Source organism: Schistocerca gregaria, chromosome 1, assembly GCF_023897955.1.
Source record: "Schistocerca gregaria isolate iqSchGreg1 chromosome 1, iqSchGreg1.2, whole genome shotgun sequence".
Taxonomy (NCBI): Eukaryota; Metazoa; Arthropoda; class Insecta; order Orthoptera; family Acrididae; genus Schistocerca; species Schistocerca gregaria.
The window spans coordinates 608,828,759-608,856,684 of record NC_064920.1 but is presented as its reverse complement, the minus strand read 5'-3'; the positions used below and the strand labels follow the sequence as shown (position 1 = coordinate 608,856,684).

Genomic DNA, 27,926 nt, shown 5'->3' with positions numbered 1-27,926 from the left:
CCATTTGGATCTCCAGACAGGGACTACTCAAGAGGACGGCGTTATCAGGAGAAAGAAAACTGTCATCCTACGGATCGGAGCGTGCAATGTCAGATCCCTTAATTGGGCAAGTAGATCAGAAAATTTAAAAAGGGAAACGGGTAGGTTAAAGTTAGATACAGTGGGAATTAGTGAAGTTCGGTGGCAGGAGGAACAAGACTTTTGGTCAGGGGACACAGGGTTATAAATACAAAATCAAATAGGGGTAATGCAGGAGTAGGTTTAATAATGAATTAAAAATAGGAGTTCGGGTAAGCTACTGCAAACAGCATAGTGAACGCATTATTGTGGCTAAGATAAGACACGAAGCCCATGCCTACCACAGTAGTACAAGTCTATATGCCAACTAGCTCTCCAGATGACGAAGAAATTGAAGAAATGTGTGATGAGATAAAAGAAATTATTCAGGTAGTGAAGGGAGACGAAAATTTAATAGTCATGAGTGACTGGAATTTGACAGTAGGAAAAGGGAGAGAAGGAAACGTAGTAGGTGAATATGGATTGGGGGGAAGAAATGAAAGAGGAAGCCGCCTTGTAGAATTTTGCACACAGCGTAACTTAATCATAGCTAACTCTTGTTTCAAGAATCATAAAAGAAGGCTGTATACATGGAAGAAGCCTAGAGATACTGACAGGTTTCAGATAGATTATATAATGGTAAGACAGAGATTTAGGAACCAGGTTTTAAATTGTAGGACATTTCCAGGGGCAGATAGATGTGGATTCTGACCACAATCTATTGGTTATGAACTGTAGATTAAAACTGAAGAAACTGCAAAAAGGTGAGAATTTAAGGAGATGGGGCCTGGATAAACTGACTAAACCAGAGGTTGTACAGGGTTTCAGGGAGAGCATAAGGGAACAATTGACAGGAATGGAGGAAGGAAATACAGTAGAAGAAGAATGGGTAGCTTTGAGGGATGAAATAGTGAAGGCAGCAGAGGATCAAATAGGTAAAAAGACGAGGGCTAGTAGAAACCCTTGGGTAACAGAAGAAATATTGAATGTAATTAATGAAAGGAGAAAATATAAAAATGCAGTAAATGGAGCAGGCAAAAAGGAATACAAACGTCTCAAAAATGAGATCGACAGGAAGTGCAAAATGGCTAAGCAGGCATGGCTAGAGAACAAATGTAAGGATCTAGAGACTTACCTCACTAGGGGTAAGATAGACACTGCCTACAGGAAAATTAAAGAGACCTTTGGAAAAAAGAGAACCACTTGTATGAATATCAAGAGCTCAGATGGAAACCCAGTTCTAAGCAAAGAAGAGAAAGCAGGAAGGTGGAAAGAGTAAGTAGAGGGACTATACAAGGGCAATGTACTTGAGGGCAATGTTATAGAAAGGGAAGAGAATGTAGATGAAGGTGAATTGGGAGATACGATACTGCGTGAAGAGTTTGACAGGGCACTGAAAGACCTGAGTCGAAACAAGGCCCCAGGAGTAGACAACATTGCATCAGAACTACTGACGGCCTTGGGAGAGCCAGTCCTAACAAAATTCTACCATCTGGTGAGCAAAATGTATTAGACAGGTGAAATACCCTCAGACATCAAGAAGAATATAGTAATTCCAATTCCAAAGAAAGCAGACGTTGACAGATGTGAAAATTACCTAACTATCAGTTTAATAAGTCACAGCTGCAAAATACTAATGCGAATTCTTTACAGACGAATGGAAAAACTAATAGAATTTGACCTCGGGGAAGATCAGTTTGGATTCTGTAGAAATATTGGAACACGTGAGGCAATACTGACCCTACAACTTTTCTTCGAAGCTAGACTAAGAAAATGCAAACCTACATTTCTAGCATTTGTAGACTTGGAGAAAGCTTTTGACAATGTTGACTGGAATACTCTCTTTCAAATTCTAAAGCTGGCAGGGGTAAAATACAGGGAGCGAATGGCTATTTACAATTTGTACAGAAACCAGAAGGCAGTTATAAGAGTAGAAGGACATGAAAGGGAAGCAGTGGTTGGGAAGGGAGTGAGACAGGGTTGTAGCCTCTCCCCGATGCTATTCAATCTGTATATTGAGCAAGCAGTAAAGGAAACAAAAGAAAAGTTCGGAGTAGGTATTAAAATTCATGGAGAAGAAATAAAAACTTTGAGGTTCGCCGATGACATTGTAATTCTGTCAGAGACAGCAAAGAACTTGGAAGAGCAGTTGAACGGAATGGATAGTGTCTTGAAGGTAGGATATAAGATGAACATCAACAAAAGCAAAACGAGAATAATGGAATGTAGTTGAATTAAGTTGGGTGATGCTGAGGGAATTAGATTAGGAAAAGAGACACTTAAAGCAGTAAAGGAGTTTTGCTATTTAGGGAGCAAAATAACTGATGATGATCGAAGTAGAGAGGATATAAAATGTAGACTAGCAATGGCAAGGAAAGCGTTTCTGAAGAAGAGAAATTTGTTAATAGCGAGTATAGATTTAAGTGCCATGAAGTTGTTTATGAAACTATTCCTATGGAGTGTAACCATGTATGGAAGTGAACCATGCACAATAAATAGTTTGGACAAGAAGACAATAGAAGCTTTTGAAATGTGGTGCTACAGAAGAATGTTGAAGATTAGGTGGGTAGATCACGTAACTAATAAGGAGGTATTGAATAGGATTGGGGAGAAGAGGAGTTTGTGGCACAACTTGACTAGAAGAAGGGATTGGTTGGTAGGACATGTTCTGAGGCATCAAGGGATCACCAATTTAGTACTGGAGGGCAGTGTGGAGGGTAAAAATCATAGAGGGAGACGAAGAGATGAATATATTAAGCAGATTCAGAAGGATGTAGCTTGCAGTAGGTACTGGGAAATGAAGCAGCTTGCATAGGATAGAGTAGCATGGAGAGCTGCATCAAACCAGTCTCAGGACTGAAGACCACAACGACAACAATAATATACTCTGTTGTGTATTAGAAGCAATTTTATATTTACCTTACAATGATACATATATTTGATTTTATCATGCTGTAGTTTCCAGTGCACTGTCAGGTTTGTCCAATGCAGATATGACTTATCACAAGCAGTACAAGCGTAATAACTAGGCACCTCAAAGCTGTCTGTGACATTTTCTGAAGAATGGGCTATTTTGTGAGTCTGAAGTCTTGAAAATGTTGGAAATGTTGACCTGCACACTATACAGGAAAATACAAACAGTGGTGCATGACTTTCTCGGTGGCAGTTTAATGCTTGATGACTAACAAAACAACGTTCACAGTACTCACAAAGAAAAACTCTATCAATCAAACCATGACTGAAATGTAGTTCTGTAACATTCCCATGTCCAATTTTAGCATGTTTCAATGCTATTTCTTCACTTATAAACACTTCTTCACAAAAACTGCATGTAAAGTAATGTTTAGGTCTTACCGTTTCAAGACTGTGTTTCATTAAATGTTTTTTTAGTCTAGAATGTCTACTGAAATGCTTGCCACAAGTTTGACAGAGGTAAGGTTTAACTATCATGTGAGTTAGGAGATGTTCTTTTAATGTTTGCTTATCCATAAATTTTCTAGAACACGTATCACATTCAAACTGATATCCTTCTTTATGCTTTCGGCGATGTAAGTACAATCCTGGTCTGGTAGCAAAATATTTGCCACAGATATTACAGGTAAGATGTTGTGAAACCTTCCTTCTATTTTGTACTTTGGTAGGCCGAACGAAACTCCCATAATTAGTGCGACCATTACTAATTGTATCATTTGGATATTTACGTGACAGTCTGTAATTGTCACTTCTTTTTGAAGCATAATCATTGTTGTGTGTCCCACAGTACAACAAATCTATTCCATTTTGTCTTTCTTCAAGTGTTTTGTTTTCTGAAAGACAAAAATTACATAAATTGCATTTTATTAGAATGACTAGCATTTTAGTTTTATAGCGTATACCAGTTTTGACAAATTCAATGTTCATTTTTACTCTTAACACGCTAAAATATTATTTTGATTTTACCTCTACAGCTGCCAGTGTTACGCAAATTGAGTGGACTTGGAACATTTTCTTCCTCATTTGTTTGTTTCAACACAGTGACTTCTACACTATCAGTCACAGGTGAGTTTATCTGCACAAGAAAGTCACTGTTAATATGCTGATTTATGTTCACAACCATCTCCATTTTCCCAGTGCAGCAAACAGGACAAATATATTCTGAAACATCAGACAAAGACTGTATCTAAATGAAGGATAACATTTAAATTCTCTGTAAAAGGACAACAGCAGGATCTCAATATGACGATAGAAAAAGAAATGAAAAAAATAACTACAATATCAATGAGGCTGCAATAGTGTCCATAGTACTGACGTATTCAGCAAGATATAAATTCTGACTCTTTCATGTGAATACATCTTCCAGGGTATAATCTACTTAAGAAAAAATATTCATCAGTGTGCTACGAACAGTTCAGTACATGACCATGAAACTAGATCCAGTCGATACCGATACCTAAGCAGAAAAAACATGTCAAAAATAAAGAATAGTATATTACATAATAGCCTAAAATTGTACAACAGGCTGCCACAGGAAATTAATGGTGTAAACATATTTATTAAGTAAAAGGTTTTAACTGTAAATGAAAATTTAAAATAACTGTAGACATCCACTAAATATCATAAATACACCATACATTAAGAAACAATGTATGACATAATTACATATATTGTAAGACTAATTATTAGAACTGTAATAACTGTACAAATTGATGTATTATTTATTTAAAAAGAAATATTGTATCAACAATTGACAACATCCATACAGTTTGTATTGTTTTATGAATGAACAATTATATCAAACAATCAGGTACATTTGGAATTAGCCAACTCATACAAATACCTTGGTGTAACAATTCAGAAGGTTATGAAATAAAATTGTCACATAGACTCAATCATTGGTCAAGTGTGTTGGGACCGATACTAAATAACAGCTGGAGGAATAAGTAGATTGGACAGCTTATCTAGAAAAACATTACACACAGTCATGGCAGTATCTGCCCAATATTTGGAGTTTCCAACATTTGCTGTAGGCCTATCTTACAATAAAGGAAATGTGTAGCTGTGAACTAAATGAATGGAAAATTCTCTGGCGACAAATAAAAATGTAGAATGTAGGTTAGAAATTTACAGGATGGTCATTAAAATATAAAAATTATTGTCAGGCTGTGACAAGTATTTTAAATAAAACTGAAGATCCATTGCTTACTCTCCACAAAACAGTGAAACGGAATGACATACATGCTGATGTGATCTGTCACTTGAAAAATGCATAAAGAAAAAGCATACACCTAGAATTCTACCAATATGCGTCTTATTAATATGGTTTTAAAACAACAAAAACAAGGTAGGAAATGTATGTATCCACTAGGTAACAGATCCTTGCTTTTAGTGAACACAGCACTGAAAAATGCTTTGAAAACTGTGTCTAACCTTTCATGATTATCATAGACCACAAGCTGTGAACAGGGAATACTGCAAAAGACTAAGTATAGTTAGAAACTCCTAATAAAATTCTAGAACGATAACAGCAACAATGGAGAACAATCTTGATAAGCTTAAATGACTCTACTGTGACTATTATTGACATTTTGTTACCAGGCCTGCAACCTATACTAAAGTAACAAGCTATATTTATTAGCCTGACTGTTATTACAGATGTTATGTATGTAAAATATAAGTAATATCATCCAAACAGATACTATTCAAACAAGGCGTAATGAAATTATGAAAATTTATTAACTGTCCCTCTATACCTCTGAAGCAGCTTATCCTTATAGCTACACCGATATTTACAAATGAGCTGAGGCTCAGGGTGGCAAATTCTTAGTGGCAGCAAATTTCTGAGGGGGCTGGGGGTGGAACAACGATGGTTGCGGGAGTTCTTACAACTGAGAAAGAAATCATAGGTAGACAGAAAGAGATATGCGCATCATGCAACGGGCAATACTGCCTATGAGTCATTTTTGTTTGGCTAGGCACAGACACATCAGATAGTCAGCTTGAGAAGATGTCTGAACAAGCAAGAATGCTAATTGGGAAGCAGTCGATAAAGCTCTTAAGCGCATTTCTAAAGAGAAAATTGAGAGAGCTGAGATTAAATCAGAAACAACAGGCATACCTCAAAAGCTTACCTCTAGAGATACTGCATTCATGGCTAAATTGTGTGAAGGGTAGGTCTCATTGAACCACTTATTAGGGTTTCTTCCTGTTCCATTCACCTATGGAGTGTGGAAGAATGATTGTTTGAATGCCTCTATGTGTACAGAAATTAATCTTATCCTCATGCTCCTTATGTGAGCAATATGAGTTTGCAGTATATTCCTAGAGTAATCATTTAAAGCCAGTTCTTGAAACTTCTTTGATATATTTTCTCAGGATAGTTTACACCTATCTTCGAGAGTCTTCCAGGTCAGTTCCTTCAGTATCTCTGCGACACTCTCCCACAGATTAAACAACCTGTCTGGTGTGAGTTCCACACATTTGAGCAATATTCTAGAATCAGTTGCACAAGTGATTTGTAAGCAACCTCCTTTGTAAACTGATTGCATTTCTCCAGTATTCTACCAATAAACTGAAGTCTATCACCTGCTTTACCAATGACTGATCCCATGCGATCATTCCATTTCATATTCCCACAAAGGGTTATACCCAATTATTTGTATGAGTTGGCCTATTCCAACAGTGACTCACTGATATTATATCCACAGGATACTGCATTTTTTCATTGTGTGAAGTGCAAAATTTTACATTTATGAACATTTAGAGGAAGTTTCCAATCTCTGCACCACATCAAAATCTTATCAAGATCTGACTGAATATTTATGCACAACATTATAAATAATCAATTATTGATAATATAATGTAAATGGATAGATAAAAAAATTTACTCTCCAAGCAGTGGCAGGGGAACACGCACACATACACATACAAAAGGGTTTAACTTTTACAAACTTTTGGAGCCGGCAGCTCCTTTTTCTGGCAGAAGAGTTGAAGGGGAAGGAAGAGGGGTGAGGGAAAGGATTGGGGAGCTTTAGGGAATGGGGAACAGTTCAGATAAGTCACCCATAAATCTGGGTCAGGAGAAACTTACTAGACAAGATGAGAATGAAAGACTGATTGTTGGGGACTGTTGGGGATGAGATTTGAAAACCTAAGGGCTTAAAGGCGGATGGCAAGGTAAACGCAAGACAGAGATTATTACTGAAACATTGTGCACAACTTAATAGGAGTGAAAAGCTAAGTGCATTGTATGTAACAGAGGTGGGAGGTGGGACAGCGAAAAATAGACCAAGTCAGAAACTAAAATGGAGTGAAGAAAGTAGTAGTTATTGAGAAGAAATGCTGAGACAGAAGCAATTAATGTAAATTAAGGCCAGGTGGGCAGCAAGAACCAAGGACATGTTGTAGTGATAGTTCCCAACTGCTGAGTTCTGAGAAACTGGTGTCTGAGGGAGGAATCCAGATGGCGCCTTTGGTTAAACAGGCACCAAGGTTACAGCTGTCCTGTTATAGAGCATGCTCTGCAACAGGATATTGCATATTGCCACAATACACCCTCTGCCTATGCCCATTCATCCTAATTGATAATTCAGTGGTAGTCATGTTGATGTAAAAGGCCAAACAGTGTTCACATAATAGCTGATATACGATGTGTCATTTCACAGGTGGCTCTCCCTTTCATAGTATATGTTTTGCTAGCTACAGGGCTAGAATAGGTAACAGTAGGAGGGTGCATAGGTCAAGTCTTGCAGTGGGGACAGTTACAGGAGTAGGAGCCATAGGGCAGGGAGATGGTTGCAGAAGGAGCACAGGGTCTGACAAGGATATTGTGGAGATTGGGAGAGTGACAAAAAGCTATTCTAGGTGTGGTGGGCAAAATTCCAAACAGAATGGATTTCATTTCAGAGCATGATTTTCGGAAGTCATGGCTTTGTCGAAGTGCCCGTGTGCTCTGAAGTTGTTTTTTGGAGGGACCAGCAGTACCAGGATTGGATGTGATGGCCATGGAAATCTGCTTTTGAACTAGGCTGTGAAGGCTGAAGTGAGGGTGATGGTGTGTTGCTGTAAAGACTATGCATCCGAACAAAGACATTTGCCTTGAATGCCAAGGCTGTACGGGAGGGAACATTTGACATGGAAAGGATGGCAATTGTCAAAATGTAAGTACTGTTGTTTGTCAGTAGGTTTGATGTGGATGGAAGTGTGTAGCTGGCCTTCAGTGAGGATGAGATCAACATCAAGGAAAGTGGCATGAGCTTTGGAATAAGACAATGTGATATTTAATTGGGAGAAGGTATTTAGAGATTCCAGGAATTTTAACAGGTCAATCTCACTATGAGGATGTCTTCTATGTGTGTAAGCCAAACCAGGGGATGAAGTGACCAATGAGAAGGTTGGCATATGAAGGAGCCATCCTGGTTCCCAATGCCCTACCCCTGACCTGCCACTCAAAGGTGAAGTAGTTGTTGGTAAGTATGAAGTTGATTAAGGTGAGTAGGAATGATACCATACGTTTGGAATCAGATGGGCACTGCCTGAGGAAATCTTCACCAGCAGACAGACCATGTATGTGGGGGATGTTGGTATAGAGAGAGGTGGCATTAATGGTGACAAGCAAGGTGTGTGATGGGAGCGGGACAGGCAGGGATGTTGGAAATGGTTGATATCTTTGATATAAGAGGGAAGTCTTTGTACTTTGGGTTGCAGTGTTGATCAACTAAGGCAGGTATATGTTTGGTGGGTGCTTTGAATCCAGTAACTGTAGGATGTCCAGGATGATTGGGTTTATGGATCTTAGGAAGAAGGTAAAAGGAGGAGTGGGGGGTGCATGCTTTGGTTGGTGTAAGAAGTTATATAGACTAAAGTTTAAGTACTTGTGAGGTGCCTGAGGTTTTTAGGAGGGACTGCAGGTCAGTTTGAATCACAGGGGCTGGATCTTGATGGCAGATGCTGTATGTAGGGGTGTCAGTCAGCTGATGTAGAGCTTCACTAACATACTCCTGTTGGTCAAGTATCACAGTGGCAGATCCTTTGTCTGCTGGGAGGATAATGATGGAGTCATCAGCTTTTAGGGAATTTAGAGCCTGGGATCTGCAGAGGACAGGTTAGGGTCATGTTGTAGGGACCTGAGGAAAGGTTGTGAAGTAATGCTGGGGGTGAGGAATTCTTGGAAAGCTTGTGAAGGGATGATATTGAGGTTGTGGTGGTGCGTGAAGTTGGGATCGTGGTTGGAACTGTTCAAGGCAGGGGCCAAAGTCAGGTTTGCTGTTGGAAAGGTTTTGGGATTGGGTTGCAAAGTGATATTTCCTTCAACAAAGCAGCAATGTTAAATGCAGGTTTAGGGCAGTAAGTGAGGCCCTTGGATAATACAGATAATTCAGGCAGGGAGAGCACATAGGACAAGAGGTTAAGAACACTGTGCTGTTGTGACTGGGTCTTGTGATTATGAGTTATTACTGGTGTGGGACACAGTGGTGAAGGCTGTGGGATGTTAAGGAGATTGACCAAGATCTTCCTTACCCTTCAACTTTTCTGCCACTGGCTCCAAAAGGTTGTAAAAGTTAAACCCTTTTGTGTGTGTGTTCTCCAGCCACTGCATGGTGAATAGATTTTTTTATATATCCATTTACTGAATATTTATCAGCTTTTTTCAGGTAGTACTTCATAATTGATAACTGAGTCATATGCAAAAAGCCTGCTTTTACTATTGTCTTCAAGTCATTAATATACAATATGAACAGCAAGGGTACTAACACACTTCCCTGGAGCACTCCTGAAGTTACCTCTACATCGGACTATGATTCTCTATGCAAGATAACATGCTGTGTCCTTCCTACCAAATAGTCCTCAAACCAGTCACATGTTTCCCTTCATTCTCCATATAATCATTCTTTTGACAATATGCATAGGTGCAGTACTGAGTCAAATTCTTTTCAGAACTCAAGTAATACAGCACCTACCTAGCTGCTTTGCTCCAAAGCTTTGAGTATATCATGTGAGAAAAGTGTGAGAAGGGTTTCATATGTTTGATGTTTTCGATACCCATGTTGGTTGGCATTGAAAAGGCCATTCTGTTCAAGATACCTTATTATGTTTGAGCTAAGAATATGAATAAGATTCTACATCAAATCGATGTCAAGGATATTGGAAGGTAGTTTTGTGGATCACCTCTACTGCCCTTCTTGTAGACGTGTGTAACCTGTGTCTCTTTTTTGTTCTAGGAATGTACACTAGATTATAGTTAGAAGAAGGGCTAACTCAGCCACAAATTTGGTACAGAATCTTATGGGGTTTCCATCGGGGCCTCGAGTTTTGTTCAATTTTAATGATTTCAATTGTTTCTCGACACCACCGACACTAATACTTATTTCATTCATCTTTTCTGTGACACGAGGATTGAATTGGGGCAGTTCTCCTGGGTTCCTTTGTAAAGGAACATTTGAAAATGCAGTTAAGCTTTTCAGCTTTTGCTACGCTACCTTCAATTTTAGTTCTTCTCTCCCTCACTAGGGACTGTACACTAACTTTGGGGCCACTAACAGTCTTTACATAGAATTTATTTGGGGTCTGTGAAAGATTGCTTGACAATATTCTGCTACGGCAGTCATTGAAGGCAATATGCATTGCTCTCTTGACAGCCAAATGCATTTCATTCAACATCTCTCTATCTATACCTCTACACTTTGTTTTACACCCATTATGCAGTAATCTGTGTTTCTCTAGAAGTTTCTTTACAATGACTGTATACCATAGAGGTTCCCTCCCACTATGAACTCTTTTACTGAGTACAATATCTATCCAGTGATGGTCAACTATTCTTTTAAACTTGAGCCAGAGTTCCTCTATGGCTCCTGCCCTGTGCTGAACGCCTCAAGCTCCTCATTGAGGTATGACACTACTGATTTTTTATCTAGTTTACTGAACATACATATCTTTCTCCTTGTTTTAGTTGTCCTTTGTGTTTTGGGCATCATTGTTCCCACAATGAGTTCATGGTCACTGACCCCCATTTTGATGTGGAACTCCTCAATGAGGTCAGGTCTATTTCTCGCCATTAGATCCAATATATTTCCATCATGAGTGGGGCTCCTAACTATCTGCTCTAGGTAGTTTTCAGAGAAGGCATTTAGTAAAGTTTGACATGAGGTCTCATTATTCCCACCACTGTAATTTTCCCAGTTAATTGTCGGATATTAATGTCTCCACTAATGATTACAGTATGATAGGGGGAACTTACATACAAGTGAACTGGGATTTTATCTAAAGTTTTTAGTCACATCAGGAGATGAGTCTGGTGGGTGATAGAAGGACACAATAATCATTTTATGCCTACCCCTGATGCTGAGTCTTGCCTAAACATTGTCACATGCAGCTTGAATTTTTAACCTGGTGGATTTGAGTTTCTTGTCTACTGTGACAAATACACCACTTCCATTTCCACTTTGCCTATCATTTCGATATACTCTTAAATCTTTCCAAAATCTCACTTCTATCAATTTCAGGCTTTAACCAGGTTTCTGTACCTAGTATTATGTGAACTTCACTGCTTTTTATGAGTGCTGCAAACTCTGGCACTTTCATGCAAATGCTTTGGCAGTTTACCATTTTACCATTTATTTTGATACACTGATACTTCTGGGTTTCCTACAGCTGTTGTTATCAGGATTGGATGAAAAGTCACCTATTAAAAAAACACACACCTTGTGTGCATTCACACACAGTCAGCTATCTGTGTAGTAGCCTCTGATATGTAGTCCGCACCTGATCTATTTAGGGGAACCCTACAGTTCTCAACCCTATGGCACAAGTCAATGAAGTCGCAGCCTGGCTTGTCACAGAACCTTCGAAGTCTCTGGTTCATTCCTGCTACTTAGAACCAAAGGGCCACGATCAGTTCTGATGAAAATGCTGCAAATTGTCAGCATTGTTGAAACTCTATGCACAAGGTTGGTTTTCTCAATCTTCTCTGCCAGTTGCTGTAATGGTCCACGAATGATCTCAGAGTCCAGAAGACAGTCAGCACTTGTTCCAACTTGCGCCAAATCAGGCCCCCAGGCATACACACTGAGTGCATCTGGTGTCATTTCCCTAAGGGGTACCATCATTCACCATTCTTTTGAACTGCTGACAATCAGTAGAGCCCTACCTTTTTGTGAATATTCCTCCTGACACCAGACGAAACATGTTTCTCCAAAACAGGTGAAGTGAGTCCCATTGGATCAGTTTCAGTTTCAGTGAAAAACAGCACTCCATACTTGTTGATTAGGAGGATTGATACAACACCCTACGTACTCCTTGGTCCCCAACCACTGTGTACAGGACACCTAGATTTACCATTGACATGTCTCTCACAGTCAAGTGGATGGATAATGACAAATCCTGTACTTTCTGCAGAAAAGATAGAACCCACATGAGAGGATAGTACTTGAGGTACTTCTGATGTAGGTACCACAGGTACATGACTCTCAGCTCCTCTTCCAAGTCACTGATTCGCAGCAGCTGACGATCGTTTGACTGTAATCAGGGTGATTTCCAGCTGCTTACAAATGTCAACCAACACATTCCGTGTTTGAAAACAGCATTCACAGTGGGGCTGCATTTTGGTTGTTACAGTGTATTACAAGGCAATGAACAAATAACTTTATATTAAGTCCACTGATTGTCTTTTAATCTTCTGAGCTACAAAATTGCTAATTCCCTATAAGAACTGAAGCAGATAAAGGAAACAAGATTTCTATTAAAGCAATACCAAAACCTGTGGCAAAAAATAATAGTTTCCTAAAACATTTTGCTGTTAATTATATTTGTTAGCAAACTCAAAAACAGAGTTAATTTATGATAAATGCAGATAACATATATGACTACTACTCTTTAAGGGAAAACTAGATGTAACACAAAATGTTAGTTAAAAAATCTGCTACAGTAACCAAATTACAAACACCAATTTGCTACAAATTGCTCATAGATTTTGCAAAGAACAATGGCAGTTTCAGAAAAATTCTCAAAAACACATGTTCATTTGCTTTTATATACAATGAAATTCACAGGTGATGTATACTGTGGTTGAACTGTAAACCACAAACACTGATCTGCTTTATTGGGTCCATGGATGTAACATTACCTAATTAAGGAAATGCTTATATCTGATCAACATTATATCTAACATAAAACAAAGTAAAGCTTTCCTCAATCTGAAAGTTGATTTACGCATATCTGTTCTTGGCTAAGCATGGTCTTTTTGGAGCTGGTATGCCCAAGGTTTTCTTTGATATTTGAGCTGACTTACCCAACCATTTCTAGAGAGACCTGCAGTTTAACATGGAACCCAATCCAGGATGTATCTTGGCCCTTTTTCCACATACAGAACACATTGTGATAGTCAAAAGTTGCATTAACTGCCAAAAGTCATAAGCGTGACCAAGTTTTGAGCCTTGCAATTTATAATCTGACATTCGCCCACTCAGACACCAAGCCTTTCCATAAATAAGACTGTGTAGCATCAAAGACTACAACATTATGCGGGAAATGAGACAGGCAATTAGTCCCTTGTACATCAATGGCAGGTGGAACACAGGGACTGTAACAAGATAAGTAAATTACAGATGCTTTCAAGCTTTCCATGGAGTTTGCACGATCATAAATCACAATACTGTAATATTATGTAAAAGTAACTGTATGTAGAGTAGAAGGCTATTATAAATTAAATAACAAAATCTGTGTTATTAAACTAAGTGAATAGAAAGGCTAAATATATGCATAAACCACAGAAAATTTTCACTTTAAATAATGAAATGAAAACTGTGTGAAATGTCACATGTGATGGATAAAATGCAGACAAAGGGGGTGTTTTCATTTCTTCGGTAATGAGGGAAATTGTAGAATGATGAGACCCAAAAGTAACTACAAATTCTTTCCTGTGGGTAGACAGGCGGTGGTGTTGGTTTCCCTTAACTAGATGCTTTTATTGCATGAGTATGTTAACTAAGTGAACAGATGTTACCTGCGTGTGCCCATGAAAGGAAGGGATTGGGGTTTGAGTGGGTGATTGATTGATTGATTTATTCATCACATACAGTTTTAACTTGTCACATATAATCATTATTGAAAGTTCTGTACACATAGTAAAATACTTAGAGGAGAAAAACCATAGTGATTTTTTCCCTCATGGTACTAACATTTGCTTGCAATACTAACTTTTAAGTCCTAAAATAATTTCATGAAGTACTGAACTACAAAGATCTAAAGATATGTTCCTCCGCCATGATAGTGCTCCAATTTGCACTAAGGTTTTGTTCAAAAATAAAATGACAACAATTTTGACTCATTCTACTGATTAGATTTGGGCTTATGTTACTTTCTCCTGTTCCCTAGCTTGAGTAGAGGGCACAACAGGAAGTGTTGTGATATACAATGGATGAAATAAAAATTCCTGACCAGATGAAATAAAAAAAACTCAGAAATCCAATTGCAGTGACACTTCTGCGCTACTGACTGTTGTATTACCAAAATTATATTTACTGAATTAATTTTTTTGTGTTTTCCCTTTACTGTAGCCAAATTCACTATAACTTATCTGTGAAAGAAGTAGGGTTCGTCAGTTAGAATCAACTTGCTTGATTTCATTCACATAACTGATTATCATAATTTTAGAGCTGTTTTTCTCTTTTTCTTGTTCTTGGGATAGCAACATCTCTACATATTTGTTCAACCTTCTTTTTTACAAATTTACATGTGACATTAAATTTATTATAGGATTTTCCTTCATTTCTAATGCAAATTCTGCATTGGACAGATATAATCTTAACTTATTTTAAAAAGAGAATATGGGAACACCTTCTAAGCACATAATTGTTGAATTTTTCTTCTCCAAAGATCTGGACAGAGGTAATCTTAACATATTTTAAAAAGAGAATATGGGAACACCCTCTAAGCACATAATTGTTGAATTTTTCTTCTCCAAAGATCTCTTTCAGGACTGCGGATCTGAGAGTCAGGAAAGTAAAGATAATTTTTAAGGCGAAACTGGTGAATTTTACTAAGTTCTCTTATGTTAAGACTGGCATTCATTGTCACTTTGTCATAAAGGAATTCCATGAGCAGCAAAAACTTTAAATCTTTAAAACACACTTGTAAGAACTTTCTACTGCATATAAAGAAGTTCTGAACTCCATTAAGGGTCCCTATCACATTCTGTCCCCTCCATATTCTTCTTCTTGTTCCCTGGGACCTGTATTGTACCACAGGTTATAATTTGGTTGCGAAATGCCTCTCCTTTTTCCTTAAAGTGAGAAGAGAGGAAATATGAAATGCATCTCAATTACACTTTGCAATATCCTAATGTTCTGGACAGAAAGTATTGTACAGGCAATCCCAACATTTCTACCCAACCCCAATGAGTTCTAAGCATGCACTGGATGATGGTCATCATATACAACATTACAAAAAGCTAATTATTGACATGTAACTGTGGATATACCAATTATATGACCTCTCCAGGATTGATACAAATCACACAGATAAGGGATAAATTTAACAATGTCTCCATGAATCTCTGGAATGTACAAAATGGGCTTTGCCTGGACCCATCACAATTTAAATTATAGAGTGCAGTTTCAAGGATATGTACTGACTGAACATAAATCAAAGATTTATTTGTGTATTCATTCACTCACAAATACTAAATTTGACATAGTTAAGACTGTTTTCCTTTGTGGAAAACAGAACTTGTGATTTCATACAAAGGAGAGGGAGAAATTCCACTTGACAAAATCACCATGCAGAAGAAACTTTCACAATGAAGCAGACACAGCATTAGCATTCTTGCCAATGGCTACTAATAAATTTTGATGCTGTGGTGTAAAACATAGGATTCCATACATGTGTGGTTTATTTTCTCGGAACTTTATGAAAATGGATAAATAATACAAACTAAAGCAAGAATTACCCTAACAGAATGAAATACATGACTTTTAAATTGGCCCACCTCATTATGCATCAGCCACAATGAGAGTTTAAAAACTTATAGGGATTGGAGAAGAAAGAGACCAGTTTCCTCCACCCATACTTTAAAAACTTATTTAAGTTGGTGTTTCATCAGCTGTTGTTTTCTTTGATGAGTAGAGGCAATTGTTTGATAAATGAAGTGAAAAGTAACCCTTTATTTAGTGATGTAATCAAAGATCAAACTATGTGACTGCCTATAGATTCAACCTAAGCTAGAACTTACACTCATACTCTGATGAGCAAGAACATTCTGAACACTGCCAATTGCAAGATCGGATTCTGCCTGGTTATGAAGTGGGTATATGGGAGCAAACAGTATTGGGGAGCCATTTGGGCAACAATATGGATTGCAAACGGGAAAAATGAACTCGAGAAACAGCAGATTTCTATGGCCTAGTGCCAGGGAACAAGCATCTTGGAAACTATGAAGCTGGTTGATTGTACACACAGTATAGTCGTGTGCATCTTCGGAAAGTTGTTGAGGGATGTCGAAACCAAGAGTAGGTGATGAGGCATTGGATATTGATGTCTCATCACAGGATGTGGAAGTTGAAGGCTACCGTGCTCTGTAAAGTAAGACTGCCAGCAATCTGTGATAGATTTGCTGACAGTACAATACTGGTGCAGGCACAAGTGGATCAGAGCACACCATTCATTGCACACTGTTCAACATGGGGCTCTGCAGCAGACAAAAACTAAGTGTTCCCATGTTGACCCAACTATTGCAGGGGGTACTATATCATCAACATGAGAGGATGGATAAATGAAAATCTGTTGTCAAGTGGGACGGATGATATTTCACACCGGGTGGATGGTCACCTTTAGACATACTGTCATACAGATGAACAGCTGCTACAAACACACACTGTGCCATGAACACAGACAGGAGGGGTCAGTATCATGCTATAGGGGACATTTACGTAGGCTTCTGTAGGAACTGTGATGGTAATCAAAGCCACCTTGACAGCTGTTGACTACATGGACATTATGGCAGTCCACCTGAATTCCTTCATGATTCATGTTTTCTCCATGGTGATGACACTTCGCAGCAGGATAACTGCCCATGTCACATGGTGAGAATCATGATACAGTGGTTTGAGGAACGTGATGGAGTGAATTCAGGTTGATATATTGACCATGAAGTTCGACTGATCTCTACATAATGCAACACATTTGGGATACAATCGGACACCATCTTCTCATCCACAAACACCAACCTGTAGTTTATGTAACTTGAATGATCTGTGTGTAGATATTTAGTGCCAAATGCTTCTGGAAACCTGTGAAGCACTTCTCAAATCCATGCCACACAGAATCACTGCTGTAGCTAGTCCACTCTGTTATTAATCAGATAGTCACACAAGGTGTGTTCAAAAACTTTCTTCTTTCCGTGTAAACCAGTGAAGAGTGGGAGACTTTCCTCAGAAGTGATCTGGTAGAGGTTATTCGTGTGCATTTGAGATTTTTTTCTCACCTGCAGACAGTGTGTGAGTGAAAATATATAGCGAGCGCTTGTCAGACCTCAGTTGTAAAATGGTGGAACAAATTGAAAAGTGACATTACATCAAATTAGACAAAAAGCTTGGCGAGACCCAATGGGGTCCCATTCGCTTTGCAAGATTCAACAGGTTTTCGGGGATGATACCATTTTTAATTGATAAAGAAGTGGTACAGCTGCTTCAAAAAATGACGTACGTCAGTGACCAGCAAACTGCATTGAGGCAGACCTTCAACATGCTGGAATGATAGTATCGTTGAAGAAGCGCCCACTTTTGTCATGGAAGACTATCATATCAAGAGTATGATAATTTGCGAACAAGTCAGGAGTAAGCATTGGATCGGTACAAGCAATTTTGACTGACGTTTTGTGCATGAGGAGTGTGTCCATGAGATTCGTACCAAAGCTGCTGACAATAAAACAGAAGCAACGGCGCCTGGAAATACCTCAGCACACGCTGGGCAATGCAAATAGTAATCCCAATTTTCTGAACGCTGTGACTGTACGTGATGAGATTTGGATTTATGGGTACGATGTCTCCATTGTATAAGGGCACAATTTTCACTATTTAATTTCAGCCTACGTATTTATCGATATTATGCAAACAACCAAATGCAGAATAGGCGCTATCACTTACCTTCAGCAAGTATTTATCAGTCGTTAGAGTTTGGTAAGGTGATTCGCTACTTCCTCAGAATCAATTCGAATGCAGTGATGTGAAATCAAGAAAGCAAGGCCACTCTGTTTATTTTGACTTGTGTTGTTCGTTAACTAGGTTTTTAAACATTTAAAAGTCGAAAATGTTCTTTCTGACGATGCCACTGGAAAGGGGGTAACTAGGTTTTGGAGCAAAGGTCTATTTTATGTATCTACCGGATGTCCCTCCTAAAAGCGGTCAGGCGCATTTTCTCTGATGGTTCGGCAGGTATCTGCAATTTTGTTTTTGTAATATGTAGCTTAAATAAGCCTAAACAAACACTGATAATCATATCTTTCATGTCGCCCAGTGTCGACTAAAAGCGTCAGTTTGTTTCCCATTACAAATAAAATGATTTTTAAAGTGGTTTACGTGCCCATTCGATAGAGGGGCCAAAAATTAGTCCAGTGCAATATGTGTTAACATTACCAGTAAAACGCGAGGAATAAGTAGTACTCAAGCATCGACTAAACAGTGCTGCTGCATTCGATTTACAGAGTGCGGGCCAATGCGGTGAGGTCATGGAGGTAGAATTATTTTTACCTCCATGAGTGAGGTCGCTGCTGGAGTTCTGGTTAATCTCCTTGTTTTACTGTTTCTGTTAATACGTATCGATAAAACAAATATCGTACTATATGTAAAATTCCTCTTTAAAAATAATTTTGTTTGTAACAGAAAAAAACGACGCTTTCCGTCGACCCTGGGCATCCCATAAAACAAGTGATAAGCGGCACTTGTTTGGGCTGACGCTATGCACTGCAAAACGGATATCTATCGAAACACCAGCTGCAGACAAAGGGTCTGGCAACATCTACTGATAAAATTTCGCAGGCTCTAGTACATCTTGCTGTGGACTTAATTAAATTTTCATAGCTCTAAAACCTTTCGTCGAGCTCCATTCTTACACGGTGCAAGAAAGTAAGGCCGCATTTCTTCTGCAACATTCCTCTGGGTTGCTAGCAAAACTGGCGCTGCTTTTTCTTTATTTCATTGTGGATATAGAGCTCTGTGATTGTTATTTCGACTTCTGCGCAGGCGTCACTAAACAGAGTTTTGAATTCTTTGTAATTATTTGGTATTATTTCTTTAAGACATTAGATACACCGCTAACATATTCCAAAGCTGCAACAACATCACAGTTAACACTCTGAAGCGTTCAAAAAAGAGAAATGGTGAACAAGGAGATTTTTCCAATAGGACAAAAGAAATGATTGCTGTGAGTGACTACACATATCAGTTGGCTTGCTTTATGAACAGTTTATTTATTAGCACAGGGTGTTAACTGTTGCAGAGAATGCAGTATGATTAAAATTATTTCTTTAAATTGCAGAATTGCCTCATGTTCATGAATCGGCCAAGTTACCCACATCTCCAAAAGTGTTGAGTGTCTGGTCACCAGTAACAAATCTTTGAAAGACTGTTTCATAATGTCATTATGTATAGAGGAAATCCTAAAGAAGTTTCAATGGACTGTGCTGTACCTATGCAATTCCTGATAGCATGCAGAGAACTAGAAGCAGCTAAGGCAACGTTTAAAGCGTGGGCACCGCAATGTATATTATAAACAGCCACTGGCTATTCTCTCACAATGAAGCTTTGGCGTCGTGAAAATGACAGCTCATTGCCTCTCCTCCGTCGTACCTCTGCTTAATCAATAGTTCACAACTGGCACCGATTTGTTTCAAGCTGGATAATATTAAGTTCGTCAGACCATTTTAACTACGTCTGCAGCAGTTATGAACATCTGGAAGTCTTAACAAATAATATTTAATGCTGCATCTACGGGGGCGTGCGAAATAGTAATGCCTTCGAATTTTTCATGTGAAAACTCTTAACTTACTGCATTCCAAGCTAAAAAAATAACACGGTATACCAAGGAGGGTACCAGATAGACCGTTTTCAAAATGTACCCTGTATTGGTAAATGCACACGTTTTTGCATTTCCATTAATATATGTTCACTACATACTAGAGAATAGCACTTGCCATACTTTTACACCTCCGGTCTTTTTCCCAGGTCACAGTTCGCAACGTCCAACACTGGCAGCCACTTGCAGAGTTGCGTAGAGCTTGATTGAAGTGTCACTGGGCTTGCGTCTTCACCAAACAATAATTCTTCCGTTGCTGTTCCCGTGTTCGCGGACATTCCATTCAGTTTCCGCATTCTTTGCTTCACACGTGAGGCTTTATAAGTCCTTGTCCTAAATCTAACGAAAATTTTCTCCTTCTGTCATGTGCGAGAGGCTTTCAGACAGGATTTTTGTCTTCCAGAAAACGTAAGCATGGCTACTGTATCAATAATGTTCAAGAATAGCACAAATGGCCATCGTTTGGCAGCCTTATTGCATTAACACTCGTTTATTTCACGTATCAACAGAACCTTTGGTTTTATTGCAGTGTAGAATAGTGCCGAGTTTGAAGTCCTCTTTCCCTGTGCCACCATTATCTTCACAACTCTGCCTTGTTCTTTTTAGGTGTGCATGATACTATGGTTAGAATTTTCCATTGAATCCAAACATAAAGGAAAACTGTGGTTTCACTTGCATTGGTTGAAGTTCAGATGGGATTTCGGGCTTGTTACTTAAGAGTACCAGTCGACGTTAGCCCTTGTTTCAGGAGCTCCTGTGCAAGAGAAATACTTATAAGACGAGGGCAGGATGCGTGAAAAAAAATTATTTGCAAAAAAACGTTTACAACTTTTCAAAATACTCTCCATAATCTTGTATACATTTTTCCATTCTCTGAAACCACTTAGAAAATGTGTCAGTCCAAGCCTCTTTTGGGATGTCACTTAGTGCACTCCTGTACGCTGCAATGGCCTCTTCATCCGATGAAAACCGCTGCCCTCGAGTTTTTCCTTAGTCTTAGGGAACAGAAAGAAGTCACAGAGGGCCAGGTCAGGTGAATAGGGGTGATGGGGTAACACTCGCACTTTTTCCTTCTCCAGAAAGTCCATCGTTCTGGCAGCCCTGTGCGCAGATGCATTGTCGTGATGCAGCAGAAGGTGCCCATTCTTGGACTTTGGATGCTGTGACTTCCATGTGGCGATGACTTTTGGAAGACAATCGTTCACATACGATTCAGCATTGACTGTGCGACGTGTGTCCAAGGTCACAGAGGTGAGATGCTCGATCTTTGTGAAAAAAGTTGCCACCATATTTTTTCCAGAGCTTCGACTTCGTCGAACTTTTGTGGGTGGTTCCTCCCCTGGAAAGCACCACACAGAAGACTGTCTCTTCGTTTCAGGGTCATAATGGTAGACCCACGTTTCATAACCCGTGACGATATTGTAGGTGTCTTGGGAATTCCCTCCATTGAAATTTTCGAGCATGAAACGACACTAGTCCACTCTCGCCTCCTTTTGGCTTTTTGTCAGGGAATGTGGCAACCAGTGGGCACATCTCTTAGTAAGGCCTAAGTGACTATGAACGATGGTCTGTGCTGCTGTTGATCCAATATTTAGGGTCCCTTCAATGTCGCAAAATGTAAGATTTGGATCTTCTTTTATCATTTTCCTCACAGCATCAATGTTTTCAGGAGTAACTGCTGTTGCTGGCCGACCGGAACGAGGTTCATCTTCAATTGACTGCTGACCCCTCGAAAACTTGTGAAACCAATTTCCAACTGTGGCCCTTGAAGGGGAAGCTTCACCAAAAACACGCAGCAAAGAAGAATGGCATTCTTCGGCACTTAAGCCCTTTTTATAATCGTAAAAGATCATGGCGCGTAAGTCGCGGCGCGACAGCTCCATCCTGCACCGTCTCTGACTTAGCACTGCCTGTGCTTTCTTGCCGCGCTGTGGGGGGATCACTGCTAGCCAGGGGAAGCGCGCGCACGTCCCAAGGTCGAAAAACATCGCTCTTTCGAATGAAAACAATCCCCCTGTCCACCGCCTTACGGTTTACGGCTGCTGCGAACTTTCGGCATAGCCCTCGTATCAACGCAATACCATATCCATTTCCTAAAGGAGATGTTAAAGCCCATTATAACTCTAGCACCTTGATTCTTTTCCATAGATCATTCTTACACAGTGTGAACCTTGAAGTTAAAAGCATAAGAAGATTCAAAATGGCAGAGGACACAACAATTTATGCTGTATCTGACCGTAAATGGCCATTTCTCACACAAAGCTACCAATTGCCCATCCACTATCAAATGACGACATGGGTTATAGCGTACACTGCATTCCTGCAGGAAACTTGTAAATATTTCCTTAAATGCACAAAATTTGCCCATTTGTCTCCATTCCTATCTAGTAGTCATGTCATTAAATCTGATGTAAGAAAGAAGTTCAGAAAACATATTTTCGTTTGTGGATAAAAAAAAGTGGTTCTCTTGTGACTTTTAGTGATCCCATAGTTACAAGGAGCTCTAGGAAACCAAACATTCCTGATTTACTTACTGGGATCCACTTACACTTGTTAGAACGATGAGTCGCATTCCATAAATCATAAATTGTGTCTGATTTTTGTTTTGTTTATTTTACAAATCTGTCCACTACTTTGTGTGCATTTGAATATCATCAATCACTTCTTCACTGTCCCTTCCCTCAATAACACCTTCAGCCATGTCCATTTCTTCCACATGGTCGTCTGTTTCTGAAAACACAGACTCCATATCACTATTTCCTAGTTCTGATTCTGTTACTTCTATTACTTCTTCTAGATCTTATTCATTGCATATATTATATTTCTTCTGTAACCTTAGCTTTTTCGACATGCTTGTTCTACAACACAACGGGCTATAGCAACAGAACTGAAGTAAATGACTAACAGAGAAAAGTATTTGATTAAACATTATTACATACAACAATGCATTAAAATTTAAAACATTCGTTTCACACTTGCACCAACATAACTTCCCACAATGTGTATTTATACATATGTGTTTTCTTGTCACAAAGAATCATAAGTGGGGTTCCAAATGACACAAACAAACATTTAAATTACTATTTATTATCAAGATAATTTTAGTTAAAAAATTAAACAATGGTAGTGTTTTGTGGGGACAGTTTGACACTGCTACTTGGTTTGATAAATATAAACTATTTGAAACAGCTACAAATACAAAATAATTACGTTGGGGTCCTGCTGTACTCAACTTGGTTTGCAGAAGGCTAAATCTTTTTAAATGAAACAAACGTTATTCACATTCTATGTCTTCATTCTTCATGTCTACATCTTTGCAGTCATCTGCGGCTAGAGAGCTCTGAATAGCAGGGTTGATATGGCGGTATGTAGTATAACTTAAGTCGGTGAGTGAGAAACACAGTGCTGTAATCGAGTTTCGAATACAAGCACCTTCTCCTTTAGCACGAGAGCGCTGGACCACACACGAGCTCTGTGACATTTGCAACAGTCCGATGCCTTGGATACACAGCCATCGATCACCCTCCATACAACTCAACGGTTTCCAGAACTTAACCAACAGCTTTGAGGACTTCACTTTATGACAAAGTGGTGGAAGAAGAGGTGAATTGTGGCTTTGTCAACAAAGTCAAATATTCCAGAGTGACGGTATTAACAAACTGGTCTCTCATTGGGAGAAATGTATTCGTTATCAGGATGACTGTTAATAAGTTAACATGCAGACATGAAGAATAAAGACATATATGTTAATAACGTTTGTTTTATTTAAAAAAATTTAAGAGTTTACACATAATAAATTCAGTGGTATTACTTTCCAGCACACCCTCTTACATACCGAGCACACTAAGATCTTTGCTCAATACTTGCAATACCTGTAGTTTTGTCGGCATGAATGGCGAAAGAGTCACAACTGTTCATTCCATGGGCAGTACACACTCTTAGAATATCACTACATATTTTTATTATCTGGTTTTGAGTACCAGCGCAGATATACTATGCATTCTTAGCACAATTTTGAAGATACTTTTGCAAAACTAAGTCGCCTGCTTCAGCGTGGAAAGAAAGGAGACAAGACAATTCCAATCATTTAACTTGCCACCCTGTGTCACTGAATTTCCAGAGTCGTGTATGTCGCAAAGAGTCAATTCCTGTGAGCAACATAGGATCACAGTTCTGGTAATGAAGATTTCCCTTAGAAAGTGCCGGGTGGCACCTGAAAGGATTTCAATAGCTTCACAGAAATCATCTATATAATCCTTGTTCACACATCTACCGACCTCCCATTTACTGCTGCAATTTGCTGTATCCACTGTAATGTTACTTGAGTCTGAATTAATTAACTGAGTTGAACTTCGTTCAGAACGTTCCTTTTTTTCCCTACGAAATTCAGTGGCGTTAACTGTTTCTCTCTCATCTACTTCATTTTTACGCCCATCACAATACTGAACTAATTGCATTATACATGTTACTCTCGTCCCAAAGTGGAACTTATTGCATTAAACAGGTTAATCTCATCCAAAAGTTGAAGTTAGAGACTCACTGAAATGCGACACACATGTTTAGAGGAATTGCACTCTTTGTTCTGCATCACTCACTGTTAAGATGGCGAAGTGGATGGAACACATGTTTACCATCGACAATACCGTGTACCAAGGAACGTAGAATACTAGAAATTCAGGCCATTTGGGAGTGTGTGTTATCATTTGTCTGGTACTAGTAGCCAGGAAGACATCGCGACTGCTCCCTTGTAGTAGGAATGCGATGTTGGAAACGGCACAAGCGTGCACATTACCAAGAATACTACTGTGAGGGAACTAGGGATCTGAACCTCCAAATCAATAAATATACTTCTGCCAGCCAATGGTAGGATACTCTTTAACGGCACCATTTGTGGCGAGGTATATTGTCAGACAAACGTCTATAATAGTTCTGAAGCGAATCCCATGAAGTACTTCCTTCAATTTGGGAGACAAGTGGAAGTCACAAAGGCTTAAATTCGTAGAGGGTGGTTCAGTATTCTCCAGTCCCATCGATCGACCAAATCAATGAACATTGTTGCACCGCGTGTGCTTGCACATTGTTCTGCAAAATGAGGGTGGAACCTACAGAAAGTATGGCGACCAGCTTATAGAATTTATTTCTACAGGACTCGCCCATCATTTTGCGAGACAAAGCTCGGGCGCATTTACCGAGTGAGGTGGCGGGCAGTTTTTAGACCACTGGACTCACATACAGGAGGACGAAGGTTCAAATCTGCGTCCAGATATAGGTTTTCAGTGATGTCCCTAAATCACTCCAGGCCAATGCCGGGATGGTTCCTCTGAAAGGGCACGACTGCTTTCCTTCCTCATCCTTGATACAGTCCGAGCTTATGCTCCATCTCTAACAACCTCGATGTCTACTGGACGTTTAAACCTAATCTACCTTCCTTCTGGCTTATATGGCATAAGTTGAGTCTGATTTTCTCGATCGATGGGGCTGGGAACCACTCAACACACTCCCGGACTTAAGCCATTGTGACTTCAACTTGATTCCTAAACTGAAGGAAGCACTTCATTGCATTCCCTTCGGAACTGACAAGGAGATACGACGGCCAGTAGACCGCTCCTCTAAAACCATCGACACAACTAGCGCTGCAAAGAGTATCCTACGTGTTGCACGTTTCTGGACAACAGGTTATACACAATTGTGGTGACTACGTTCAAAGACAATAAAACACTGAAACATCTATGTATTTTTGACAAGTTATAAATACATAATTGTCACTAATAAAATTCGAACCCTTGTACGTTCATTAAAATGATATATTTAGTAAAACTACACTATTTACTATAAACATTTTCTCAGTCCTTGAACCTTTGTAAAAGAAACAAACAACAGAGTCGTGAGGTAGAGGAATTTTTCTAATTATTTTACGCATTCCCATTCGCTCCGCGTTCCCCAGCATTACCTTTCTGTAGCAACACGGAATGGCCTATGGTGTAGATATGTGGAAGTACGATACGTTTATATATATTGGATATTGACTCCAATCAGTCCCCTCAGAGACTGTAAAGATTGCTTAGTTATGAATAAAATTCACACACACTGAAGTGTCAGAAAACACAGATTATCAGAACTATTTATTCCGTGATTACTACAAGAGAATTCACATTTGAGAACGACCAACTGCTGCAAGGTGTCAGGAAAGAAAACGTAGTTGTCCCCAACAATATTTCATTTCGATAAATTATAACAAAGATGAACCGATAATTGTTCACATTTCTCGAGGACGTGAAACTGAAGGTGCTTAAATTATATTGTTACACTCAGAACAAATTCAGCGCTATTCACCATTCAAAAATGAGACACAATTAGTTTACAATACTGTTTCTCCTGTAAAATAACGGAGTCGAATATGTATTTAACTAAGACAATCTGCTGTCCTGTTGACGGATAGTGACTTGGGAAACGTATCGTACATTTGTTCGTCATATGAACTTCTTGTGTGACCAGTATTTCACAGCATTTAATTGTGAGTTTAACAGTAAGCGAGTTGAATTTTTTAATTTAATCCCGATATCTTATCGTTAATCAATTCCCTTGCTCTAGGCATCCTATTAGTTTTTTTAATTTATTATAATACCTTTTAGACATTGGCCATATTGCCAGCAGTAGAATAATTTTTTTTAATATTTAAATGTGTAACAACCTGAAACTGTCACAAACAACAATTCTGAATTACATTCATTTAACCTGCTGTTTAACTGCAATATTTTAGGTCGCAATGTCACCCTTTAACCTTTTGTCGGTGGCCGCCCGACAGTAGCCTACAACATCTAAGAATATGATAGGCCTAATGCTGCATTTATATTCAAAAGACGTAAACGAGAAATCGAAGCAACACGTAAGTCGAAAATTCACATTCCCTCATGAGAAGCATGTATTCCAGAAACCAGTACGTATATTTCGCATCATGCCAGTACCGCGATTTAGACTCTGCACTTTTTTATCATATGGATGACACTTTTATATAAAGGAATAACAACAGTCAAAGCAAAATGAAGAAAATACTTCATAAGCCTACCTGCGTCATATTCGCTCGTCATCTGTGAGTTTGAATGTATTACCTCACACATGTCGTCCATAGCTACCTATTTTTCCACGATTTCGACAGATTATTTCCAAATGCTGCGGTAACTGCGGCCAACTATTACACAACGTTTTTCTACACAGCGTGAGATTTAAGAAGGATGAAATGAATGCGCTGAGAAAAAGATCATTGTTGTCCACAACTGAGACAGCAAAAATGCCAATTAAAACAAAGTATTACTAACTCAAAGGCTATTTAGACCCATGGAAATTACATATCGTATCTCGTACGAGATATGTTAGCTTTCCAGGTACAAACAAAACCAAAACATCCTACAAATTAAAGACGAAAGAGTCTTCCTGTTTTCTAAAAGAGAAAGACTTAACATTTTCTTGAAAATTACTGCTGTTTATTGAGGACTGCAAGACGTCTTGATAGTAAGGCTTCTGCCTTTTCGTCAGAAGCAGTAAAAGTTGCAGACACAGATTGTTGCACGTTTTTACACACACAATGTCTTCAGACCCACCGCAGAACACACTGTTTACAAGAAATTACTTAACATATTTCACCTGATATTTTTCATCTGTGGGAATAATGAACCAAACGAGTTAAAAGTTTCTCTTATATTGTATGGCCTTCGACAAGACAGCTCTGTGTATCCAGTTTGAAATGCAAGCAACAAGCGGGAGAATATGCAGCACCGTAAGTATAGAAAAAGCACGGTGGTTCGAAAAAATAAAATTCGTTGTGGTCTGGC

General features: G+C 39.0%; 1 protein-coding gene across 6 annotated transcripts in view; it reads right to left on the bottom strand.

The window, feature by feature from the left end:
• Positions 1-27,720, bottom strand: part of LOC126358674 (zinc finger protein 429-like) — a 117,997-nt gene extending 90,277 nt beyond the window's left edge. Inside the window, exons 1-4 of one of the 6 annotated variants that reach the window (XM_050007569.1) lie at positions 27,164-27,415; positions 3,997-4,191; positions 3,267-3,863; positions 2,977-3,176 (exon numbers count right to left, since the gene is read on the bottom strand). In XM_050007569.1, coding sequence (XP_049863526.1) covers positions 2,977-3,176; positions 3,267-3,863; positions 3,997-4,191; positions 27,164-27,224 — 1,053 coding nt within the window. In that variant the 5' untranslated portion in view covers positions 27,225-27,415. Of the gene's footprint in view, positions 1-2,976; positions 3,864-3,996; positions 4,192-18,170; positions 18,290-27,163 lie in introns of those variants that run through there. The other 5 variants (XM_050007571.1, XM_050007568.1, XM_050007573.1 and 2 more) reach the window with 5 other exon arrangements.
• Positions 27,721-27,926: the final 206 nt, after the last annotated feature.